Source organism: Oncorhynchus masou, chromosome 31 (assembly GCF_036934945.1).
Source record: "Oncorhynchus masou masou isolate Uvic2021 chromosome 31, UVic_Omas_1.1, whole genome shotgun sequence".
In the NCBI taxonomy this organism is placed as follows: Eukaryota; Metazoa; Chordata; class Actinopteri; order Salmoniformes; family Salmonidae; genus Oncorhynchus; species Oncorhynchus masou.
The window spans coordinates 101,562,466-101,585,038 of record NC_088242.1 but is presented as its reverse complement, the minus strand read 5'-3'; the positions used below and the strand labels follow the sequence as shown (position 1 = coordinate 101,585,038).

The 22,573-nt window shown below is 42.9% G+C and overlaps 1 protein-coding gene across 5 annotated transcripts in view; it reads right to left on the bottom strand.

Moving 5' to 3' along the window:
- cdkl5 (cyclin dependent kinase like 5) overlaps positions 1-22,573 on the bottom strand; it is a 145,316-nt gene that overhangs the window by 31,002 nt on the left and 91,741 nt on the right. For all 5 annotated transcript variants that reach the window (XR_010453042.1, XM_064952674.1, XM_064952677.1 and 2 more), the window contains exons 13-14: positions 7,849-7,954; positions 3,417-3,531 (exon numbers count right to left, since the gene is read on the bottom strand). Coding sequence is in view for 4 of the 5 variants with exons in the window: in XM_064952674.1 (XP_064808746.1) it covers positions 3,417-3,531; positions 7,849-7,954 (221 nt within the window). In the remaining variant the exon portion in view is untranslated. The remainder of the gene's footprint in view (positions 1-3,416; positions 3,532-7,848; positions 7,955-22,573) is intronic.

Here is a 22,573-nt window from a genome sequence, read left to right as displayed (position 1 = left end):
CTAATGGCAGTCAGGCTACCTCTGGGGAGCACATGGAGGGCTGAGCGGCCCCCCAAAGAAATGCCACCCCACACCATGACTGACCCACCGCCAAACCGGTCATGCTGGAGGATGTTGCAGGCAGCAGAACGTTCTCCACGGCGTCTCCAGACCGTCACGTCAGTCACATGTGCTCAGTGTGAACCTGCTTTCATCTGTGAAGAGCACAGGGCGCCAGTGGTGAATTTGCCAATCTTGGTATTCTCTGGCAAATGCCAAACGTCCTGCACAGTGTTGGGCTGTAAGCAAAACCCCCACCTGTGGATGTCAGGCCCTCATACCACCCTCATGGAGTCTGTTTCTGACCGTTTGAGCAGACACATGCACATTTGTGGCCTGCTGGAGGACATTTTGCAGGGCTCTGGCAGTGCTCCTCCTTGCACAAAGGCGGAGGTAGCGGTCCTGCTGCTGGGTTGTTGCCCTCCTACGGCCTCCTCCACGTCTCCTGATGTACTGGCCTGTCTCCTGGTAGAGCCTCCATGCTCTGGACACTACGCTGACAGACACAGCAAACCTTCTTGCCACAGCTCGCATTGATGTGCCATCCTGGATGAGCTGCACTACCTGAGCCACTTGTGTGGGTTGTAGAATCCGTCTCATGCTACCACTGGAGTGAAAGCACCGCCAGCATTCAAAAGTGACCAAAACATCAGCCAGGAAGCATAGGAACTGAGAAGTGGTCTGTGGTCCCCACCTACAGAACCACTCATTTATTGGGGGTGTCTTGCTAATTGCCTATAATTTCCACCTGTTGTCTATTCCATTTGCACAACAGCATGTGACATTTATTGTCAATCAGTGTTGCTTCCTAAGTGGACAGTTTGATTTCACAGAAGTGTGATTGACTTGGAGTTACATTGTGGTGTTTAATTGTTCCCTTTATTTTTTTTAGCAGTGTATTAGCCCTGCGAGTCGTGCAATCAATATGCTGATAGACGTTAGGTAGCCTTGTTTTCACATTTGCTTTGTTAAAATCCCCATCCACAATAAATGCAGCCTCCGGATATATAGTTTGCAGTTTACATAGAATCCAGTGAAGTTCTTTGAGGGCCATCTTGGTGTTCTTTTCAGGGGGAATGTACACAGCTGTGACTATAACTGACGAGAATTCTCTTGGTAGGTAAAATGGCCGGCATTTGATTGTAAGGAATTCTAGGTCGGGTGAGCAAAAGCACTTGAGTTCCTGTATGTTGTTATGAATACACCATGAGTCGTTAATCATAAAATATACACCCCCACCCTTCCTCTTCTCTGTCGGCGTGATACATGGAGAAGCCCGGTGGCTGTACCAATTCCAACAACATATCCAGAGAGAGCCATGTTTCCGTGAAACAGAGAATGTTACAATCTCTGATGTCTCTCTGGAAGGCAACCCTTGCTCGAATTTCGTCTACCTTGTTGTCAAGAGACTGGACATTGGCGAGAACTATACTCGGGAGCGGTGAGCGATGTGCACGTTTACGGAGCCTGACCAGAAGGCTGCTCCATGCCCCATCTGCGGCGCCATTGTTTTGGGTCGGCTACTGGGATCAGATCCAATGTCCTAGGTGGTGGTCCGAACAGAGGATCCACTTCGGGAAAGTCATATTCCTGGTCGTAATATTGGTAAGTTGACGTTGCTCTTATATCCAATAGTTCTTCCCGGCTGTATGTAATAAGACTTAAGATTTCCTGGAGTAACTACGCAAGAAATAACACATAATAAAAAAAATACTCCATAGATTCCTAAGAACGCGAAGCAAGGCGACCATCTCTGTCGGTGCCATTTAGCAGGATTACATTAATTTCTATTCATTTTACAATGAGACAGCGAGGAGATGTGGCAATTTTTTTACACAGAAGATGGAGCATTTTATAACTAATTATGTGCAATTCTACTCATTTTGCCATGTGGTGGAGAGACGATTTTGGAATTTCACAAGAAATCTCATTCAATTTTACTCATTTTGTAATGGGGCAGGAGAGAAGATGTAGCAATTTTATAGCTAATTACATACAATACTTTTTTACTTTTTAAGATTTAGCAATTTTGTAACAAATTTCATGCAATTCTACTCACTTTGCCATGGGGCAGAGAGAAGATTTAGCAAATGTATAACACATTTCATGTAATTTACTCATTTTGCCATGGAGAGGAGAAAAGATTTGGCAATTTTATAAATAATTGCATGCAATTTTACTCATTTTACAATGAAATGGAGAGAATATTTAGCAATTATTTTACTAATTTCAAACAATTCTATTCCTTTTACAACAGAGCAGAGAGAAGAATTAGCAATTTTATAAATAATTTCATGCAATTCTACTAATTTTGCCAACCGGTGAAGAGAAGACTGAAATTATGTAGCAAATTTCATGTGATTCTACTCATGTGCCAATGAGGCAGAGAAACTATTTAGCAAATGTATAACTCATTTCTACTCATGAAGAGAAGATTTAGCAATTTTGTAACAAATTTCATGCAATTCTACTCATTTTGCCATGGGGCCGAGAGAAGATTTAGCAATTGTATAACACATTTCATGCACTTCTACTCATTTTTCAACAGGATGGAGAGAAGACAACAGTTTTATAACAAATGTCATGCAATTCTACTCATTTTACCATGGGGCAAAGAGAAGATGTAGCAATTATAGAACTAATTACATACATTCTACTCATTTTGCCATCCGGTGAAGAGAAGATTGAGTAAATGTCTAATTTCCTGCAATTCTATTCATATTGTCATGGGAAGGAGAGAAGATTTAGCAATTTTATAAAATATAAAATTAAAGTTTACTCATTTTACAATGGAATGGAGAGAATATTTTTTTTTTTTACTAATTTCATACAATTCTATTAATTTTACAATGGGATGGAGAGAAGATTTAGCTATTTAAAATATATATATATGGAATTCTACTCATTTTTACATGGGCTGAGAGAAGATTTTTGACTTTGATTTGATTGAAATTTCATGCAATTCTACTCATTTTGCCATGTGCCGAGAGAAGATTTGGCAATTTTATAACACATTTTGCCATAGGGTGGAGAGAAATATTTGCTATTTTTAATATGATATCCGAGTGAGATTGACTAACAAAATCAATTGGGGCCCCGCGGACAGTAATTTGAAGTGTAGATAGCTGGCCCCTAGACTAACTTACCAATCTAAAAAATGCTAACTGACTTACAGTTTAATGACTTTCAGTGACAGACATAACAAGAGAAAAACTGCTCATGCACAACCAAATTTCAAAATTGCACCTTGTGTATTCCACTATTCTAACTCGTAACAGTAAGATGAGCCCCCCACCCCCCAAAAAACGTATTCTAGTTGCCCAACCCTAATATAGGGAAAAGGGTGTCATTTGAATGAAGCCTCCCTAGTGCCTCACCAGGGGTCAAAGGCCGGCTGGCGTTTGGGATGGTTGGTCAAGGTGCTTCCGTCCACTGCCCCCCCTCCTGTCCCCCTGCTGCCCTGACCTCCGTTATCTGGCCGCGGGGACGGCACTGTGGAGCAACAACATAACAACATAGTAAACTCCACAAAACATTAGAGACACATAAGGAAGAAAACACTACAGGTTATAGATACATAGTAGAGGACTTCATCGGTTCAAAAAGATGGACTCGTTGCAAAATGGACCGAGGGCTTTTCTACTCGAACCCAATATGCATAAATACATTTTCAAAATATAGAGACATGCTCCAAACGGAGCCAAGGATAACAATTCTGTATAGACTGGTCGGATCCAGATCCGATCCGAGTGAGGGAAGCAGCAGAAAAGTATTTTTAAAGCTACTTTATTAACCGGAGCTGATAAAAAGCTAGAGGCGGGTGGGAGAAGGGAGAGTAGGGGGAAAGAGCAGGCAGGGTGGGGCCGTACCATGAGCGAGTGACACAGGGTGCAGGGAGGGAGAGACTGCAACCAACCAACAAACAGACTCGAACTATAGTAGACTAATAACATATAGATCAAATCAAATCGGATTTGTCGCATTTGCCGAATACCGTGAAATGCTTACCTACTAGCCCTTAACTTCTTGATTTAAGTTTTAAGCGCAATATTTTGTCACAAAAAGATGCTCGACTATGCATATAATTGATAGCTTTGGAAAGAAAACACTCTGACGATTCCAGAACTGCAAAGATATTGTGTGTGAGTGCCCCAGAACAGATGCTACAGGCAAAACCAAGATGAAACTTCAACCAGGAAATGAGCAGGATTTTTGAGGCTCTGTTTTTCATTGTCTCCTTATATGGCTGTGAATGCGCAAGGAATGAGCCTGCCCGATCTATCGTTTCCCCAAGGTGTCTGCAGCATTGTGACTTATTTGTAGGCATATCATTGGAAGATTGACCATAAGAGACTACATTTGCCAGGTGTCATCCCGGTGTCCTCCGTCGAAATTGGTGCGTCATCTTCAACTGCACGTCTTTTTCCAAGCGATTCACCGGAGAAAGGAGACTACCACGAACGATATATCAATGAAGAGATATGTGAAAAACACATTGAGGATTGATTCTAAACAGCGTTTGCCGTGTTTCAGTCGATATTATGGAGTTAATTTGGAAAACAGTTTGCCGTTTTGATGACTGAATTTTCTTTTTTTTTTGGTACCCAAACGTGATGTACAAAACAGAGCGATTTCTCCTACACAAAGAATCTTTCAGGAAAAACTGAACATTTGCTATGTAACTGAGAATCTCCTCATTGAAAACATCCGAAGTTCTTCAAAGGTAAATGATTTTATTTGAATCCTTTTCTGGTTTTTGTGCAAATGTTGCCCGCTAAATGCTACGCTAAATGCTACGCTAGCTATCAATACTCTTACACAAATGCTTGTTTTGCTATGGTTCAAAAGCATATTTTGAAAATCTGAGATGACAGTGTTGTTAAGAAAAGGCTAAGCTTGAGAGCTAGCACATTCATTTCATTTCATTTGCGATTTTCATAAATAGTTAACGTTGCGTTATGCTAATGAGCTTGAGGCTATAACTGGATACAGGTTTTTTTCATAGCCAAACGTGAACAAAACGGAGCGATTTGTCCTACACAAATAATATTTTTTGGAAAAACTGAACATTTGCTATCTAACTGAGAGTCTCCTCATTGAAAACATCTGAAGTTCTTCAAAGGTAAATGATTTTATTTGAATGATTTTCTTGTTTTTGTGAAAATGTTGCTGGCTGAATTCTAGGCTTATAGTTATGCTAGCTATCAATACTCTTACACAAATGCTTGTTTAGCTATGGTTGAACAGCATATTTTGAGAATCTGAGATGACAGTGTTGTTAACAAAAGTCTAAGCTTGAGAGCAAATATATTTATTTCATTTCATTTGCGATTTTCATGAATAGTTAACGTTGCGTTATGCTAATGAGCTTGAGGCTATAAATAGAATCCCGGATCCGGGATTGCTCGACGCAAGAAGTTAACTCTATTTCTTGAACTGCATTGTTGGTTAAGAAAATATTTACTAAATAAACTAAAGTAAGAAATGAAATAAAAGGTAACAAGAAAATTACATAAAAATAACGAGGCTATATACAGTGGGGCAAAAAAGTATTTAGTCAGCCAACAATTGTGCATGTTCTCCCACTTAAAAAGATGAGAGAGGCCTGTAATTTTCATCACAGGTACACTTCAACTATGACAGACAAAATGAGAAAGAAAATCCAGAAAATCACATTGTAGGATTTTTAATGAATTTATTTGCAAATTATGGTGGAAAATAAGTATTTGGTCACCTACAAACAAGCAAGATGTCTGGCTCTCACAGACCTGTAACAACTTCTTTAAGAGGCTCCTCTGTCCTCCACTCGTTACCTGTATTAATGGCACAGTTTGAACTTGTTATCAGTATAAAAGACACTTGTCCACAACCTCAAACAGTCACACTCCAAACTCCACTATGGCCAAGACCAAAGAGCTGTCAAAGGACACCAGAAACAAAATTGTAGACCTGCACCAGGCTGGGAAGACTGAATCTGCAATAGGTAAGCAGCTTGGTTTGAAGAAATCAACTGTGGGAGCAATCATTAGGAAATGGAAGACATACAAGACCACTGATAATCTCCCTCGATCTGGGGCTCCACGCAAGATCTCACCCCGTGGGGTCAAAATGATCACAAGAACGGTGAGCAAAAATCCCAGAGCCACACGGGGGGACCTAGTGAATGACCTGCAGAGAGCTGGGACCAAAGTAACAAAGCCTACCATCAGTAACACACTACGCCACCAGGGACTCAAATCCTGCAGTGCCAGACGTGTCCCCCTGCTTAAGCCAGTACTTGTCCAGGCCCGTCTGAAGTTCGTTAGAGAGCATTTGGATGATCCAGAAGAAGATTGGGAGAATGTCATATGGTCAGATGAAACCAAAATAGAACTTTTTGGTAAAAACTAAACTCGTCGTGTTTGGAGGACAAAGAATGCTGAGTTGCATCCAAAGAACACCATACCTACTGTGAAGCATGGGGATGGAAACATCATGCTTTGGGGCTGTTTTTCTGAAAAGGGACCAGGACGACTGATCCGTGTAAAGGAATGAATGAATGGGGCCATGTATCGTGAGATTTTGAGTGAAAACCTCCTTCCATCAGCAAGGGCATTGAAGATGAAACGTGGCTGGGTCTTTCAGCATGACAATGATCCCAAACACACCACCCGGGCAACAAAGGAGTGGCTTCGTAAGAAGCATTTCAAGGTCTTGGAGTGGCTGAGCCAGTCTCCAGATCTCAACCCCATAGAAAATATTTGGAGGGAGTTGAAAGTGCGTAACATTTTCTAATAAGGTATCTGTAGTTTTACTCAAGTATGACAATTTGGTACTTTTCCACCACTGTGAAAATGTCAGTGAAGACACATGCCAGTTGGTCCGCGCATGCTTTTTATTTATTTTTATTTTACCTTTATTTTACTAGGCAAGTCAGTTAAGAACAAATTCTTATTTTCAATGACACCCTAGGAACACTGGGTTAACTGCCTGTTCAGGGGCAGAACGACAGATTTGTACCTTGTCAGCTCGGGGATTCGCACTTGCAACCTTTCGATTACTAGTCCAACGCTCTAACCACTAGGCTACCCTGCTGCTTTGAGTATATATCCTGGTAATCCGTCTGGCCCTGCGGCTTTGTGAATGCTGACCTGTTTAAAGGTTGTCGCTCACATCAGCTACGGAGAGCGTGATCACACAGTCGTCTGGAACAGCTGGTGCTCTCATGTATACTTCAGTGTTGCTGGTCACAAAACGAGCATAAACGGCACTTAGCTCATCTGGTAGGCTCGCGTCACTGGGCAGCTAGCGGCTGTGTTTCCCTTTGTAGTCCGCAAAAGTTTGCAAGCCTTGCCACATTCGACGAGCATCAGAGCCGGTGAAGTAGGATTCAATCTTAGTCCTGTATTGACGCATTGCCTGTTTGATGGTTCGTCTGAGGGCATAGCGGGATTTCTTATAAACGTCCGGATTAGTGTCCCGCTACCTTGAAATCGGCAGCTCTAGCCTTTAACTCTGTGCGGATGTTGCCTGTAATCAATGGATTCTGGTTGGGATATGTACTTATGGTCACTGTGGGGACAACGTTGTTGATGCACTTACTAATGAAGCCAGCAACTGAGGTGGTGTACTCCTCAATAGCATTGGATGAATCCAGGAAAATATTCCAGTTTGTTCTAGCAAAACAGTCCTGTAGCCTAGCATCTGCGTCATCTGACCGCTTCCGTACTGAGCGAGTCACTGGTGCTTCCTGCTTTCGTTTTAAGTCACACATACCTCTATAGAAGCTGTAGCCATGTGTATGTGCTAACAGAGATAAGTCACATGTACCTCTATAGAAGCTGCCAACCCTCCTGGGCATGGACTCACTGTAGATGATGCGGTTTTCTTTAGAAGAGACTCCGTCCTCTGGGTGCTGTTCATGGAACATCCCCACCTGGACAGGGTTATGGATAGGACACAGAAAGGAGGCCAGAGTCAGACAGACAGACACAGAGTAGGCTTGACAGACTGACCGGAAAAGTATGAAAACCTCTAATTAGTATCATGTTGATAAAACTATATCTGGTATCATGATGGTAACATTATCCTAGAAACGTGTTGATAGCATTCTCCCAGGCAGAGACGTGGTACAGTATCTACTATAATAATATTTTATTTATTTAATTTTATTTAACTAGACAAGTCAGTTAAGAACACATTTGTATTTACAATGACGGCCTACCTGGGCCAAACCCTAACCAGTACGACGCTGGGCCTCCCAATCACAGCCAGTTGTGATACAGACTGGAATCGCACCAGGGTCTGCAGTGCCTTAGACCGTTGCACCACTCGGGAGCCCCCCCATCTAATTAGAGGTACAGTATCTACCATGATTTCATAAGTGGTACAGTATCTACCCTGATCTAATAAGAGGTACACTATCTACCATGTTCTAATTAGAGGTACAGTATTGCCATGACTCTCCTGTAAAGATCTGAAGGATCAGGTTACAGTGGGTCCGCTCTATAGTGCCCTTTCTCTCCCTCAGAGGGGAGTTGGCCGTTTTATGACGGTCATAAATACCTTGTAGAAACTCTGCCTTTGGGCAGAGGGGAAAGAAACCTCTTTGTTACAAGGAGATTCATCCCGCCAAAACAGTAACATCAAAAGGTTGAATAATGAAACAATATTTCTGTAATCCAAACAGTTGGAATGGTCCGTGGGTACCGAAAGACCAATTATGTCAGATCAGTTGTTGTTTTGTGATCTCATTAAGAATGGTATAACCACATAACTGTATCTCAATGTGTATATTTCCCAGTTATCAGATTGTAACGACATGCGCTGAGAGTCGGGAAACAAGTTCAGGGAGGGTTAAGGGATTTTTGATCAATAATGACTAATTATGTATACATTTCAATCAGGACTGACTAATCAGAATACTATTATGTTAAAATCAAATCAAATCAAATTTTATTTGTCACATACACATGGTTAGCAGATGTTAATGCGAGTGTAGCGAAATGCTTGTGCTTCTAGTTCCGACAATGCAGTAATAACCAACAAGTAATCTAACTAACAATTCCTAATCTACTGTCTTATACACAGTGTAAGGGGATAAAGAATATGTACATAAGGATATATGAATGAGTGATGGTACAGAGCAGCATAGGCAAGATACAGTAGATGGTATCGAGTACAGTATATACATGTGAGATGAGTATGTAAACTGTATAGATGTATGACTGTATAGATGTATGAATTTTCTTTTAACCCAAGTACTGAATATAATGTGTGTAAATATAATCAAGAAGTAGAACAATGACTGTCTGTTCCTTGGTAGAAATGAATGAACTTATAGCCAGACTGGTGAGAATGCTTATCTACACAGGCAGACCTTGGCTTGCGTCGTAAATTATCTTAGTAGGGAGAGACGATGTGGAAAGGCTTGAGATCTATACAGCCATTGTACTGCTGGTTGATGAGACGGGGTGTTACGAAAACTAATGACGTCATTTTCAGTTTATAATCTGTGGTAAACTGTATCATGTTCAGTACTCTCGAGAATAAACGCAGCTGGTTGATATTTGAGACTGGTCTCTGTCCATTTTATACAAATAAGAGTCTTACAAATTCTTAGGAATTGACAGAGTTTCATTTTAATTGGGTATTAAAACAGAGGAATATAATTCCTGTAATAATTGGTCCTTCGAACGCCGGAACTAAATACCCATCTCTGCCATCTAAAGGTCGTACACCGAAAATTGTGCACAAGCTGGTCTGATCCCGTTATTTAAGACCTGGCCTCTGAATTGAGGAAAAAGACCAGGCCGGTGTACACCCCAGACCGACAGGGACAGTGACTAGATCCAACGAACAGTGCTTTTCCCAGTCGGTGGCAAGGTCAGTAGCCTTTATTCTCGAATTTGGGAGGAATTATTTAAGATATTTTTGATTGAATGTTCTAAAGGAGTTTGGATTTAATCAATGATAGGTGCTTGAATATTCTGAACAAATACAATGGGTTTCTACTTTGTGTTTGAACCAAAATCGATAGGAAGGAAATGGGTCTGAAATTACCCGTGGTAAGGTGCACTACCATAAATTAACTAGAACTTAATAGATCCTGGTTTTGCAAGCCGAAGGATCATTAAGGGTGGGATATAGTAAGTATTGTTAGATAGGATGGCTGTTCTGTACAAATAGGATAGCCATTAATTCAAAAGACATACCTAAATAAAGTTTTAAACTAAGTAGTCTATCTGTATATGGGAAGTAGTCTGACTATGAAAAGTAGCAGATAGATATATTAAAACAGGTGAGGATAAATTAGGCTTGGTGAGAAGGCAGGGTAATTCTAGGCGAACAGAAAAATGTAACCTTTTCAATGCTGCAAAAAATTAATATCCAAAGAGGCGAGAGGGAAGCCTAATAGTGAAGTGAGACAAGATATTGTTGTACTTTAAAAGTCCTATGAGGCAACATGAAATAGGAGGTTAACTAGGGATTTACGACCCCTGGGTAATAGCTTATAGTTGTAAGGGTGAGACATGGTATCTGATCGAAAGTCAACGCTATAGACAACGTTTCCACAAAGGAGAAAACAAAGGAGAAAACTAGGTAATGGTAAACAACACATACATAGGCCATAGAAATATATACACATAGAGAGTGATGAATATCATAGCTACTAGGAGCGAAAATCCTCCAAGGAGGTCCCGGAATGGACGGGAGATTACTGTTATATGGAGCAGAAAGACAGAAGGAATATTGATTTCTGTTTAAAATGAAAAAAAGGAATGGTTTTGATGGGCATCTAGATGTTGAAAAGTTAGAATTGATTATTAAACAAATAAATAGGGTTAGTGGAGAAAAGACAGAAAAACAACGAGCAGAGGGGCTAAATACAGCTAGGATATGGTTAGCCGAGGCGAGGAAGGGAGCTGAGAACAAAGGAAATGGAAGGGAGGCGTCCAATATCTGACCCTGAAGAGAAGCTGATACTACTAAAATAGTCAGGAAGGTCCGATCCGGTTCCGGGTTGGAGCGAGCGTTCGCATCTACACTTCGGTCCGCAGGTAGTATAACTTTTCATTACATTTTCATTACATTTCATTATAGTACAATGGTTTGATTTGTCTAATCTTAGCAATTTCTTCTTAGCTAGCTACATAGCCGTCTTTGTATCAAAGATAATTGCGTAATTATCGTATTTCGTCGTCCTAACGTAGTCTACACTGCTATCTGCCCAGCAGCTAGCTAACGAATACCAGCACTGTAGAAACTATTCACTCAACTGAACGACTCGATTAGTGTAGTGTTAGCTAGCTACATAGTTGTCTTTGCTGTCTTCGTATCCAAGATAATTGTGTAGTTTAGAGTGTGTAGACTTAGAGTGATTATCTTAATTTACCGAGGTTAGCTAGCCAGCTATTTGTCGTCCTTAACGTAGGAGATACTGCTAGCTAGCTAGCCAACAGCTAGCCAACGTCTACCGAATAGAACTTCAACAACCCGGTCAACATTCCGCTTCGCTCCACAGGTAGTATCACATTTTCATGTCACTTCATTACAGTACAACGGTTTGATTTGTTTGATCGTAGCTAGCTAGCTACATAGCCGTCTTTGTATCTAAGACAATTGTGTAGTCTAGAGCGATTTTCTAGGTTAGCTAGCCAGCTATTGTCGTTCTTTTAACGTAACGTAACGCAATCAACACTGCTAGCTAGCCAGCTAGCCCCCGAATAGCAGCACTGTAGAAACTATTACACTCGACGGAACGACTTGATTAGTGTAGTGTCAACAACGCAGCCACTGCCAGCTAGCCTACAAAGTCAACAACGCAGCCACTACCAGCTAGCCTACTCCAGCAGTACTGTATCATTTCAATCATTTTAGTCAATAAGATTCTTGCTACGTAAGCTTAACTTTCTGAACATTCGAGACGTGTAGTCCACTTGTCATTCCAATCTCCTTTGCATTAGCGTAGCCTCTTCTGTAGCCTGTCAACCATGTGTCTATCTATCCCTGTTCTCTCCTCTCTGCACAGACCATACAAACGCTCCACACCGCGTGGCCGCGGCCACCCTAATCTGGTGGTCCCAGCGCGCACGACCCACGTGGAGTTCCAGGTCTCCGGTAGCCTCTGGAACTGCCGATCTGCGGCCAACAAGGCAGAGTTCATCTCAGCCTATGCCTCCCTCCAGTCCCTCGACTTCTTGGCACTGACGGAAACATGGATCACCACAGATAACACTGCTACTCCTACTGCTCTCTCTTCGTCCGCCCACGTGTTCTCGCACACCCCGAGAGCTTCTGGTCAGCGGGGTGGTGGCACCGGGATCCTCATCTCTCCCAAGTGGTCATTCTCTCTTTCTCCCCTTACCCATCTGTCTATCGCCTCCTTTGAATTCCATGCTGTCACAGTTACCAGCCCTTTCAAGCTTAACATCCTTATCATTTATCGCCCTCCAGGTTCCCTCGGAGAGTTCATCAATGAGCTTGATGCCTTGATAAGCTCCTTTCCTGAGGACGGCTCACCTCTCACAGTCCTGGGCGACTTTAACCTCCCCACGTCTACCTTTGACTCATTCCTCTCTGCCTCCTTCTTTCCACTCCTCTCCTCTTTTGACCTCACCCTCTCACCTTCCCCCTACTCACAAGGCAGGCAATACGCTCGACCTCATCTTTACTAGATGCTGTTCTTCCACTAACCTCATTGCAACTCCCCTCCAAGTCTCCGACCACTACCTTGTATCCTTTTCCCTCTCGCTCTCATCCAACACTTCCCACACTGCCCCTACTCGGATGGTATCGCGCCGTCCCAACCTTTGCTCTCTCTCCCCCCGCTACTCTCTCCTCTTCCATCCTATCATCTCTTCCCTCTGCTCAAACCTTCTCCAACCTATCTCCTGATTCTGCCTCCTCAACCCTCCTCTCTTCCCTTTCTGCATCCTTTGACTCTCTATGTCCCCTATCCTCCAGGCCAGCTCGGTCCTCCCCTCCCGCTCCGTGGCTCGACGACTCATTGCGAGCTCACAGAACAGGGCTCCGGGCAGCCGAGCGGAAATGGAGGAAAACTCGCCTCCCTGCGGACCTGGCATCCTTTCATTCCCTCCTCTCTACATTTTCCTCCTCTGTCTCTGCTGCTAAAGCCACTTTCTACCACTCTAAATTCCAAGCATCTGCCTCTAACCCTAGGAAGCTCTTTGCCACCTTCTCCTCCCTCCTGAATCCTCCTCCCCCTCCCCCCTCCTCCCTCTCTGCAGATGACTTCGTCAACCATTTTGAAAAGAAGGTCGACGACATCCGATCCTCGTTTGCTAAGTCAAACGACACCGCTGGTTCTGCTCACACTGCCCTACCCTGTGCGCTGACCTCTTTCTCCCCTCTCTCCAGATGAAATCTCGCTTCTTGTGACGGCCGGCTGCCCAACAACCTGCCCGCTTGACCCTATCCCCTCCTCTCTTCTCCAGACCATTTCCGGAGACCTTCTCCCTTACCTCACCTCGCTCATCAACTCATCCCTGACCGCTGGCTACGTCCCTTCCGTCTTCAAGAGAGCGAGAGTTGCACCCCTTCTGAAAAAACCTACACTCGATCCCTCCGATGTCAACAACTACAGACCAGTATCCCTTCTTTCTTTTCTCTCCAAAACTCTTGAACGTGCCGTCCTTGGCCAGCTCTCCCGCTATCTCTCTCAGAATGACCTTCTTGATCCAAATCAGTCAGGTTTCAAGACTAGTCATTCAACTGAGACTGCTCTTCTCTGTATCACGGAGGCGCTCCGCACTGCTAAAGCTAACTCTCTCTCCTCTGCTCTCATCCTTCTAGACCTATCGGCTGCCTTCGATACTGTGAACCATCAGATCCTCCTCTCCACCCTCTCCGAGTTGGGCATCTCCGGCCCACGCTTGGATTGCGTCGTACCTGACAGGTCGCTCCTACCAGGTGGCGTGGCGAGAATCTGTCTCCTCGCCACGCGCTCTCACCACTGGTGTCCCCCAGGGCTCTGTTCTAGGCCCTCTCCTATTCTCGCTATACACCAAGTCACTTGGCTCTGTCATAACCTCACATGGTCTCTCCTATCATTGCTATGCAGACGACACACATTTACATTTACATTTAAGTCATTTAGCAGACGCTCTTCTCCTTTCCCCCTTCTGATGACCAGGTGGCGAATCGCATCTCTGCATGTCTGGCAGACATATCAGTGTGGATGACGGATCACCACCTCAAGCTGAACCTCGGCAAGACGGAGCTGCTCTTCCTCCCGGGGAAGGACTGCCCGTTCCATGATCTCGCCATCACGGTTGACAACTCCATTGTGTCCTCCTCCCAGAGCGCTAAGAACCTTGGCGTGATCCTGGACAACACCCTGTCGTTCTCAACTAACATCAAGGCGGTGGCCCGTTCCTGTAGGTTCATGCTCTACAACATCCGCAGAGTACGACCCTGCCTCACACAGGAAGCGGCGCAGGTCCTAATCCAGGCACTTGTCATCTCCCGTCTGGATTACTGCAACTCGCTGTTGGCTGGGCTCCCTGCCTGTGCCATTAAACCCCTACAACTCATCCAGAACGCCGCAGCCCGTCTGGTGTTCAACCTTCCCAAGTTCTCTCACGTCACCCCGCTCCTCCGCTCTCTCCACTGGCTTCCAGTTGAAGCTCGCATCCGCTACAAGACCATGGTGCTTGCCTACGGAGCTGTGAGGGGAACGGCACCGCAGTACCTCCAGGCTCTGATCAGGCCCTACACCCAAACAAGGGCACTGCGTTCATCCACCTCTGGCCTGCTCGCCTCCCTACCACTGAGGAAGTACAGTTCCCGCTCAGCCCAGTCAAAACTCTTCGCTGCTCTGGCCCCCCAATGGTGGAACAAACTCCTTCACGACGCCAGGACAGCGGAGTCAATCACCACCTTCCGGAGACACCTGAAACCCCACCTCTTTAAGGAATACCTAGGATAGGATAAAGAAATCCTTCTCACCCCCCCCCTTAAATGATTTAGATGCACTATTGTAAAGTGGCTGTTCCACTGGATGTCATAAGTGAATTCACCAATTTGTAAGTCGCTCTGGATAAGAGCGTCTGCCAAATGACTTAAATGTAAATGTAAATGTAGGAAGGGTTTAAAGTAGGACTATTTTCTGGGAATTCTCGGTGCCGGAGTTTGCGACTACAGACAATTATAATAATATAATTATTGGCGGGGAAACTCAATCATTTCAAAAGCGGGACACTAAGGTTCGTATCTCAGCTTTGACACCGATAGACAAAAATTGATTTTAGATGTTAATTTAGCAATTTGTATATTTTGCCTGAAAAAATATGGTCGCTAGTGTTTGTATAAGATAGGAACTGAATGCTTTTAATATGTTGTTTAGGTTGAATTGAAAGAAGAATTCATTCAAAATAATGGCGAGACAATTTCCATGTAATACGCTATTTTGCCCAAAATGATCTGCTGGAATAATGTATTGAGATGGGAGTCATATTCAAATAAATATATCATAGAAGAGAAAGTCACCTAAACCTGATTAATTTTAGGGAATAACGGAGCGATACGATAAAGTTTTTGTGCCACCAGGATGTTATTTTTTTTAATGAATCGACTGACATACGATAAATTTAGCACAGAACATGGTATGTTTAAATGTTGGGGTATAGAAAGTTGAGAAGTTCAGTTGGTTTTACTTTGTGGATAGAATTTAAAGCAGAACTCAATCTGAATAGGGAATATATATTTTACAAGAGGCAGGCTGACTTGCGGCGTTACTACGTTGACTACACCACAACGTTCCTCAAATTATGACAGAGAAAATGGGTTGTGGCATTTAGAGGGAAAATGTGTGCATTGAATATCGTAAGGATAGTCTGAAAAGATGCTACAGCTAGCAACAGAATTGCTAGGCGTTCCATTGGGCTATATTTGGATATAATATAGGTAGGTAAGAATAGTTGAAACGTAACAAGTTGTGATTGTTTCCCGGGTATTGATTTTTGGTTAGGTAACACCAGTGAATTTGAACAAGAAGTGAACGTATTCTAAACATTATCTGTTTTCATTACGGGGAACAATGCAATGTCTACAATAGGGTAGGGCTAGCTAGGAATGTCTTATTTTAAAGGGACAGTGCACGTTTATCACAGTTGTTTGAGTGTATGGCAGTGTATAAAGTATTTTGAGGCGACAATTATGGAGATAGACTGAATGAGTTACATGAAACATCGAGGAAATTTAAAACAAATGATTTGAAGGGATTATCATAATTATTAGGTTTCGTTGTTATAGTAAACATTTGGGTTAAGGGGATTTCCCTGTTCCCAGAGACAAGATATCTTAAAGGGGTACACTCACATATGGAATATTAGGAGTTTTATTTTCTGAGTTTTAATTAGACAAGTGAATAAAAATGGTTAAAGATAAAGGGTTCTTTAATAGGTCTAATATGGTGTGGAACACGAATGTAAAGGGGTGGTGTGACTTTTGACCTTATCATGGCTATCTCTTGGGGTCTGATCAGCCTCAGGGGAGAGGTATTTGTATAATGAATTTGTGGTCATTTGGGTTACTAGTTTTAAGGTATATTAATTATAATGGAGTTTTAGTTTGGGGTTAGAATTATTGTTTGAACCACTGATGAGAGTGTTTCAGGATTCTGTTTTACAACATTAGCTGTAAAGTTTTTTGAATTGACTATTATTGAGTAGGTATTACAACAGAAAAAAAAAATCCTATTTATCATTGAGAATAAATAGGGGGAGATAAGATACATTGAGGTTTGTAAGTCGCTCTGGATAAGAGCGTCTGCTAAATGACTTAAATGTAAATGTAAATGGATATATATTAAGCCAATAGGGCAGGAAATTACATAGAAAAATAAGTTTTGTTTCTTAGGGGTGATAAATTACGTTAGATAAGGTATTCCACACACTATGCAACATATATTCAATTATTGATGAAACTGATTTTAAGGTTAATTCATGTTATGTCAGATAAAATACTGTTGAAAAAGCTTATTAGTGTAGGAAGGATTTGATGTTTAGCATTTATTTTGGCTTTGTTTGACTAGGAGTTTTTTATTTAAATAGTATTACATTTGACAGGAATATATGACATCTGTGATGATTTAGGATTTTTGTTAGGATTGAGATAGATTGATTAAGGAAATGTAAGGACTTTAGAGATTGCCACTCGTAGACATGTTTTTTTCTAAAATCAATGATTCTAGATAAAGTCAAACAGTGAGACGCTTAGTGGTATTTGAGAGATAGGAGAGAAAGGGGTTACTGTTTAAATCAATAAATATATATATTTAAGAACATATATAAATAGCACAGATACTTCATAAAGTAGATAAGACACTTGACAGATAATTGATACAGGATTGATATGAATGGATGCCCAAGGGAGAATTGGACATACATGATAATGTCAGAACATAAGGATAATTTACTAATCCCACCTAAGTCATTATTTAGGGTAGATAAGGTTGTTACCTGGGTAGAGCCAGGTATCAAAAGGGGGATGGGTAAGTTTGTAGTCTAGGATAGGACACTTGGTGGCCTATTGGATAATAAACTCATAATAAATAAAAAAAATTGCTAACAAATAGGCATAGAAGTTAAAGATATAATCAGATAAAACATATGAGAAACTGTTTGTTAACCAAGCCTGTATGTCCAGGATTTTATGCATTACAGGTGAATTACAGGTGAAGTCACTCAATCCAGTCCCTGAGGCCTGTTGGGGGGTCCACACCAAGCACTTCTGGTGACTGCCTTCACGGTGAGGATAGATGAAAGAGCCCTCGGAGGTGCGTTATCACACATTGTGGGAGGGTAGGACACATTGTTCGACAGTGTCAATCACAGAGGCAGGAAAGGAACCGCAAATCTTTTAGAGTGCGGGGGTCAACTCCTGCTGACGATTCCCTTAAACACAACTTTTCCCCAGCTGTGAGCGTTCATAGAAGTGAAGGTGTGTCTTGGCCTCTTGCTGGTGATATGTTTTCTGGGAAAAGGGTGGGGCTTCATCGGAGGGCTGTTCATCTGAGCTGTCTTATAGTGGGTGCCATATTCTTGATACAGCACGTCCCACCTGAGTATGCGGAGAGTGGTAATTTGACCCATGGTTTAGAGGATGAGGATTTTGTTCCAAAACAAGCATAAGAGATCCCTAGATCTGGGTAGACAGGAAGTTAGAGTAGAGGTTGTGAAGGATCTCTCAATAGAGTTTTATGTAGACCAAATGGGGTCTCTAACTACATGGCAGTCTAGGACTCTGAGCCATTATGGCATATATCGGTGCAGGTCCCCATATTGATCGTGGACACAGGTCATAGCTCATACGGAGAGAGAGGGCTATATGAATCCACTCACCCAGTATGGAAGGAGGTGGAGTATAGTGAAGGTGAGAGTTTTTGACTGTAATCCGGAGAGAGGGATGTATTGCATAAAGATACGCCTTACCCTTTAAAAAGTAATGAAAGAGGATCTAGGGTTATGGTATGTTGGATATGACCAGTTTTTGGTCGACACCCTAGTACGGTTCCAGGTAGAGGAGGTTAGGCCAGTATTGTTAAGCTGTTCACGAAAACAGGAATGCCAGATAACAACAGTTACAATGATTTGCACTATTTATATCCACAGGTTCCCCTTTAATCAAGACTTCCTCTCTTTACAGTGACCGGAGGAGATTATTACCGTTTGGCCCGGTACATTACTCTTGGGAAATATGTAGGGGAAGTTAGTACCTGCAATTGGACAGAGAATATTACCCCTGACGAGACCATGTCTAATTTGACAGGCTGTTTGAACTCTGAGGATGTCAATAAGTTCAAGTGGGCCAGGGCTGACATCTGGTGGTTGTGTGGGAGAATGATGTTATGGCCAGTGTTACCGACAGAGTGGACATGATTATGTGCCCTTGTACATTTGGGAATGCCTTTCACACTCATTCAACACCAGGACATGAAGTTAGCCAAACGGGAGAAAAGAGGTACTCCATCTGGGTCTTTTGATGACAGAGTATATATTGATAACATTGGGGTTCCACAGGGGGTGCCAGATGAGTTCAAAGCAAGAAATCAGATCATAGCAGGATTAGAATCAAGCATTTTCTGGTGGTCTACTCTCAATAAGAACGTGGACTGGATTAATTATATTTATTATAATCAACAGCGCTTTATCAATTATACCAGAGATGCTATTAAAGGTTTGGCAGAACAGACTGAAGCAACCAGCCTGATGGCTTGGCAGAATAGAATTGCATTAGATATGTTATTGGCTGAAAAGGGAGGAGTATGCGTGATCTTCGGGACCATGTTTTGTACTTTCGTCCCAAATGACACAGCGCCGGACGAATCAGTGACCGAAGCCTCAGCAGGTTTGACCACCCTGGCTCACGGTTTGGCAGAAAACTCTGGGGTGGGTACTTATCGGACTAATTGGTTTGATAGTACTGTAGTGAAACGTAACATATCTCCCTCCTGCCCCGCTCCCACTGCCACTACCCTACGTACCACCAGTACAGTTAGACATGAGCAGGTCTGATGAGCTACCAGAGTGGGCACAGTCACCAGGAGAGGGCGCCAGTCAACCATCCACCTCAACAACATGGTACCAGGAAGAACCGCCTCCACCATCTGACGAAGCTGCAGAATGGGAGAAACTGCTTGAAGCACTGGTAATAGAGTAAAAGGCACCGCCTTAAGGGGAAGACCATATATGTACTGTTATAAGAGTAAGGGCACTATCATAAACGGATGCCCATATATGTACTGTTATAAGAGTAAGGGCACTGTCATAAACGGATGCCCATATATGAACTGTTGTTAATGTGTGGTAAATCAGCTGTGTGTCCTCCAAGTTTGTAGAGGGGAGGACACTCACGTGACCTCGAGTGATGGATAAAAATATATATATAGAGAAACTGCCCGATACGTCGGCGCTGCCTTCTTGAATTCTGAATTCATTTAGACAACCAATTGACTTAGGGTAATTGGCCCCTGACTCAAATTACATAAAGATTCTAACTTGTTGGATCTGAGAAGTGTCTCTCCGATATACCGTTTAACTATTGAACAGCTGTTCTGCCGCCTGCGGCCTTGGTGCTTGTATTCTGATGCAAATTATATCCAGAGAAAGTCTAAAAAACTTAACCTCTCGATTGAGCTCAGTACCTCGCCCTCGTTGCATGGCACAGACTATTCGATATTCCAGTGGGGCAGGGAATTACCAGCGGGTTCTCTCATCCAGTCCAAACTTGAATCTCTCAATTTAGTAAAGCACCGACTCAAATTCAACCTCTCAGCCAGTAGAGGGGAGTCGCTACCTACCTAAATTCTTAAAAGAACTCTGACCGACTGAAACTCTGCTCCTGACACGTGGGTCTCCCTGTCATCTTTTAAATGTAATTAAGTTGAAATATTACATTTTAATAGAGATAAGTGTTATCATTGTACCAGGCATTATAGAGCATTAAGGCATTTGCATGTTTTTGATTAACGCTGCGTGTAACCAAGTAACAAATTGTGTATTTTGAAGTGTGTTTGATTGTAAAAGACAAAAAACAGAGTGTTTCTAAAAATAAACAGTAGCCATATTTTGTCTCAAGTAAAACGCCCTCCCAAGACAGTTAACGGCACAGGAGATAACAACTCTGACACTCCCCTCTACCGGGACACTGGAAACGGAGACTAATACTCTATGACAAAGTGAGTTATCATTAAAAGACAAGGAGGAAGGTGTGTCCAGAAGTCTTCACACTTTAAACTAGATACATCACAGAGGGGAAATACTCAACCTGAGGGAAATCAAGGCAAACCAAGATGGCGTAGCAGTAAGACGTCCTGTCGTGTCGTGTCCCGTGTATATATCGTTTATATCGTTTTTTTCTTTCGTTTTTACATATTTTTCTTCTATTTTTCTTCGCATATCTTTTAAAACATTTTGCTAAACCTCAGCTTCCATATACTCTCCTGCAACCCGCCTCACCCAATGTAGCTATTTTTACTTCGGAACCGGAACCCCTCAACTGAAGCTAGCCAGCTAACTACCAGCTATGCTAGCGGTCTTCAGCTGACCGGTCATCAGCTAACCTTTAGCTCGGAATAGCTCTCGCCAGTTCGAACAACGCGACTCTCACCAGAGCATAACGGACCTATTTATTTTTATTGACTGGATTCCCACCGCAAACGGAACATTTCTCAGCTGGATCTTCACAACTAGCTATCTAGCTAAACCGCACGACCGGTCTATCGATGTCACCGCATGAAGAGGAATAAACAGACTCACCCCATCGCGACGTCCCCCAAAGGCTAACTCTCTAGCCCTTGCTATCTCCTTGCCTGCTAATTCGGCCTGCTAACTACTAGCTTGTTTCGCCCCGGTCCGCTAACTGCTACCTTGTTTAGCCCCAGCCTACTAACTGTTAGCTTGTTAGCACAGGCCTGCTAACTGTTAAGCCCCGGCCTACTAACTGTTAGCTTGTTAGCACAGGCCTGCTAACCATCTGAATCGCCGCGTCCCAAACACTCACTGGACCCATATTTACTTTCTATCTCTTTTCGATTTTTAATTTGTTTATACCTTCCGGTAACCTGCCTCACCCAATGTGATACGGAATCGCTATTATTTTAAATTTTTAGAACACACTCAAGAACCTCCAGAAGCTAACCAGCTAACTAGCTACAAGCTATTTAGTCATTGTTAGTTTTTTTTTTTTTTTAACCTGGATAACACTCGCCAGTCCAGCTTCCCTGCCACATCCACAGTTGCCCCCTGGACACTGATCACTTGGCTACATAGCTGATGCAAGCTGGATTGTCCATTAATCCATTAATCACGGTACTCCATTCTGCTTGTTTATGTTTTATCTGTCGGCCCCGTTGCCTAGTCAACGCCATTTTACCTGCTGCTGTTGTGCTAGCTGATTAGCTGTTGTTGTCTCACCTACTGTTTTAGCTAGCTTTCCCAATTCAACACCTGTGATCACTGTCATGCCTGTGTGGCTCAGCTGTATGTCTCTCTCAAATGTCAATATGCCTTGTATACTGTTGTTCAGGTTAGTTATGATTGTTTTAGTTCACAATGGAGCCCCTAGTTCCACTCTTCATACCCCTGATACCTCCTTTGTCCCACCTCCCACACATGCGGTGACCTCACCCATTACAACCAGCATGTCCAGAGATACAACCTCTCTTATCATCACCCAGTGCCTGGGCTTACCTCCGCTGTACCCGCACCCCACCATACCCCTGTCAGCGCATTATGCCCTGAATATATTCTACCATGCCCAGAAACCTGCTCCTCTTATTCTCTGTCCCCAATGCTCTAGACGACCAGTTTTGATAGCCTTTAGCCGCACCCTCATACTACTCATTCTCTGTGCCGCGGGTGATGTGGAGGTAAACCCAGGCCCTGCATGTCCCCAGGCACCCTCATTTGTTGACTTCTGTGATCGAAAAAGCCTTGGTTTCATGCATGTCAACATCAGAAGCCTCCTCCCTAAGTTTGTTTTACTCACTGCTTTAGCACACTTTGCTAACCCTGATGTCCTTGCCGTGTCT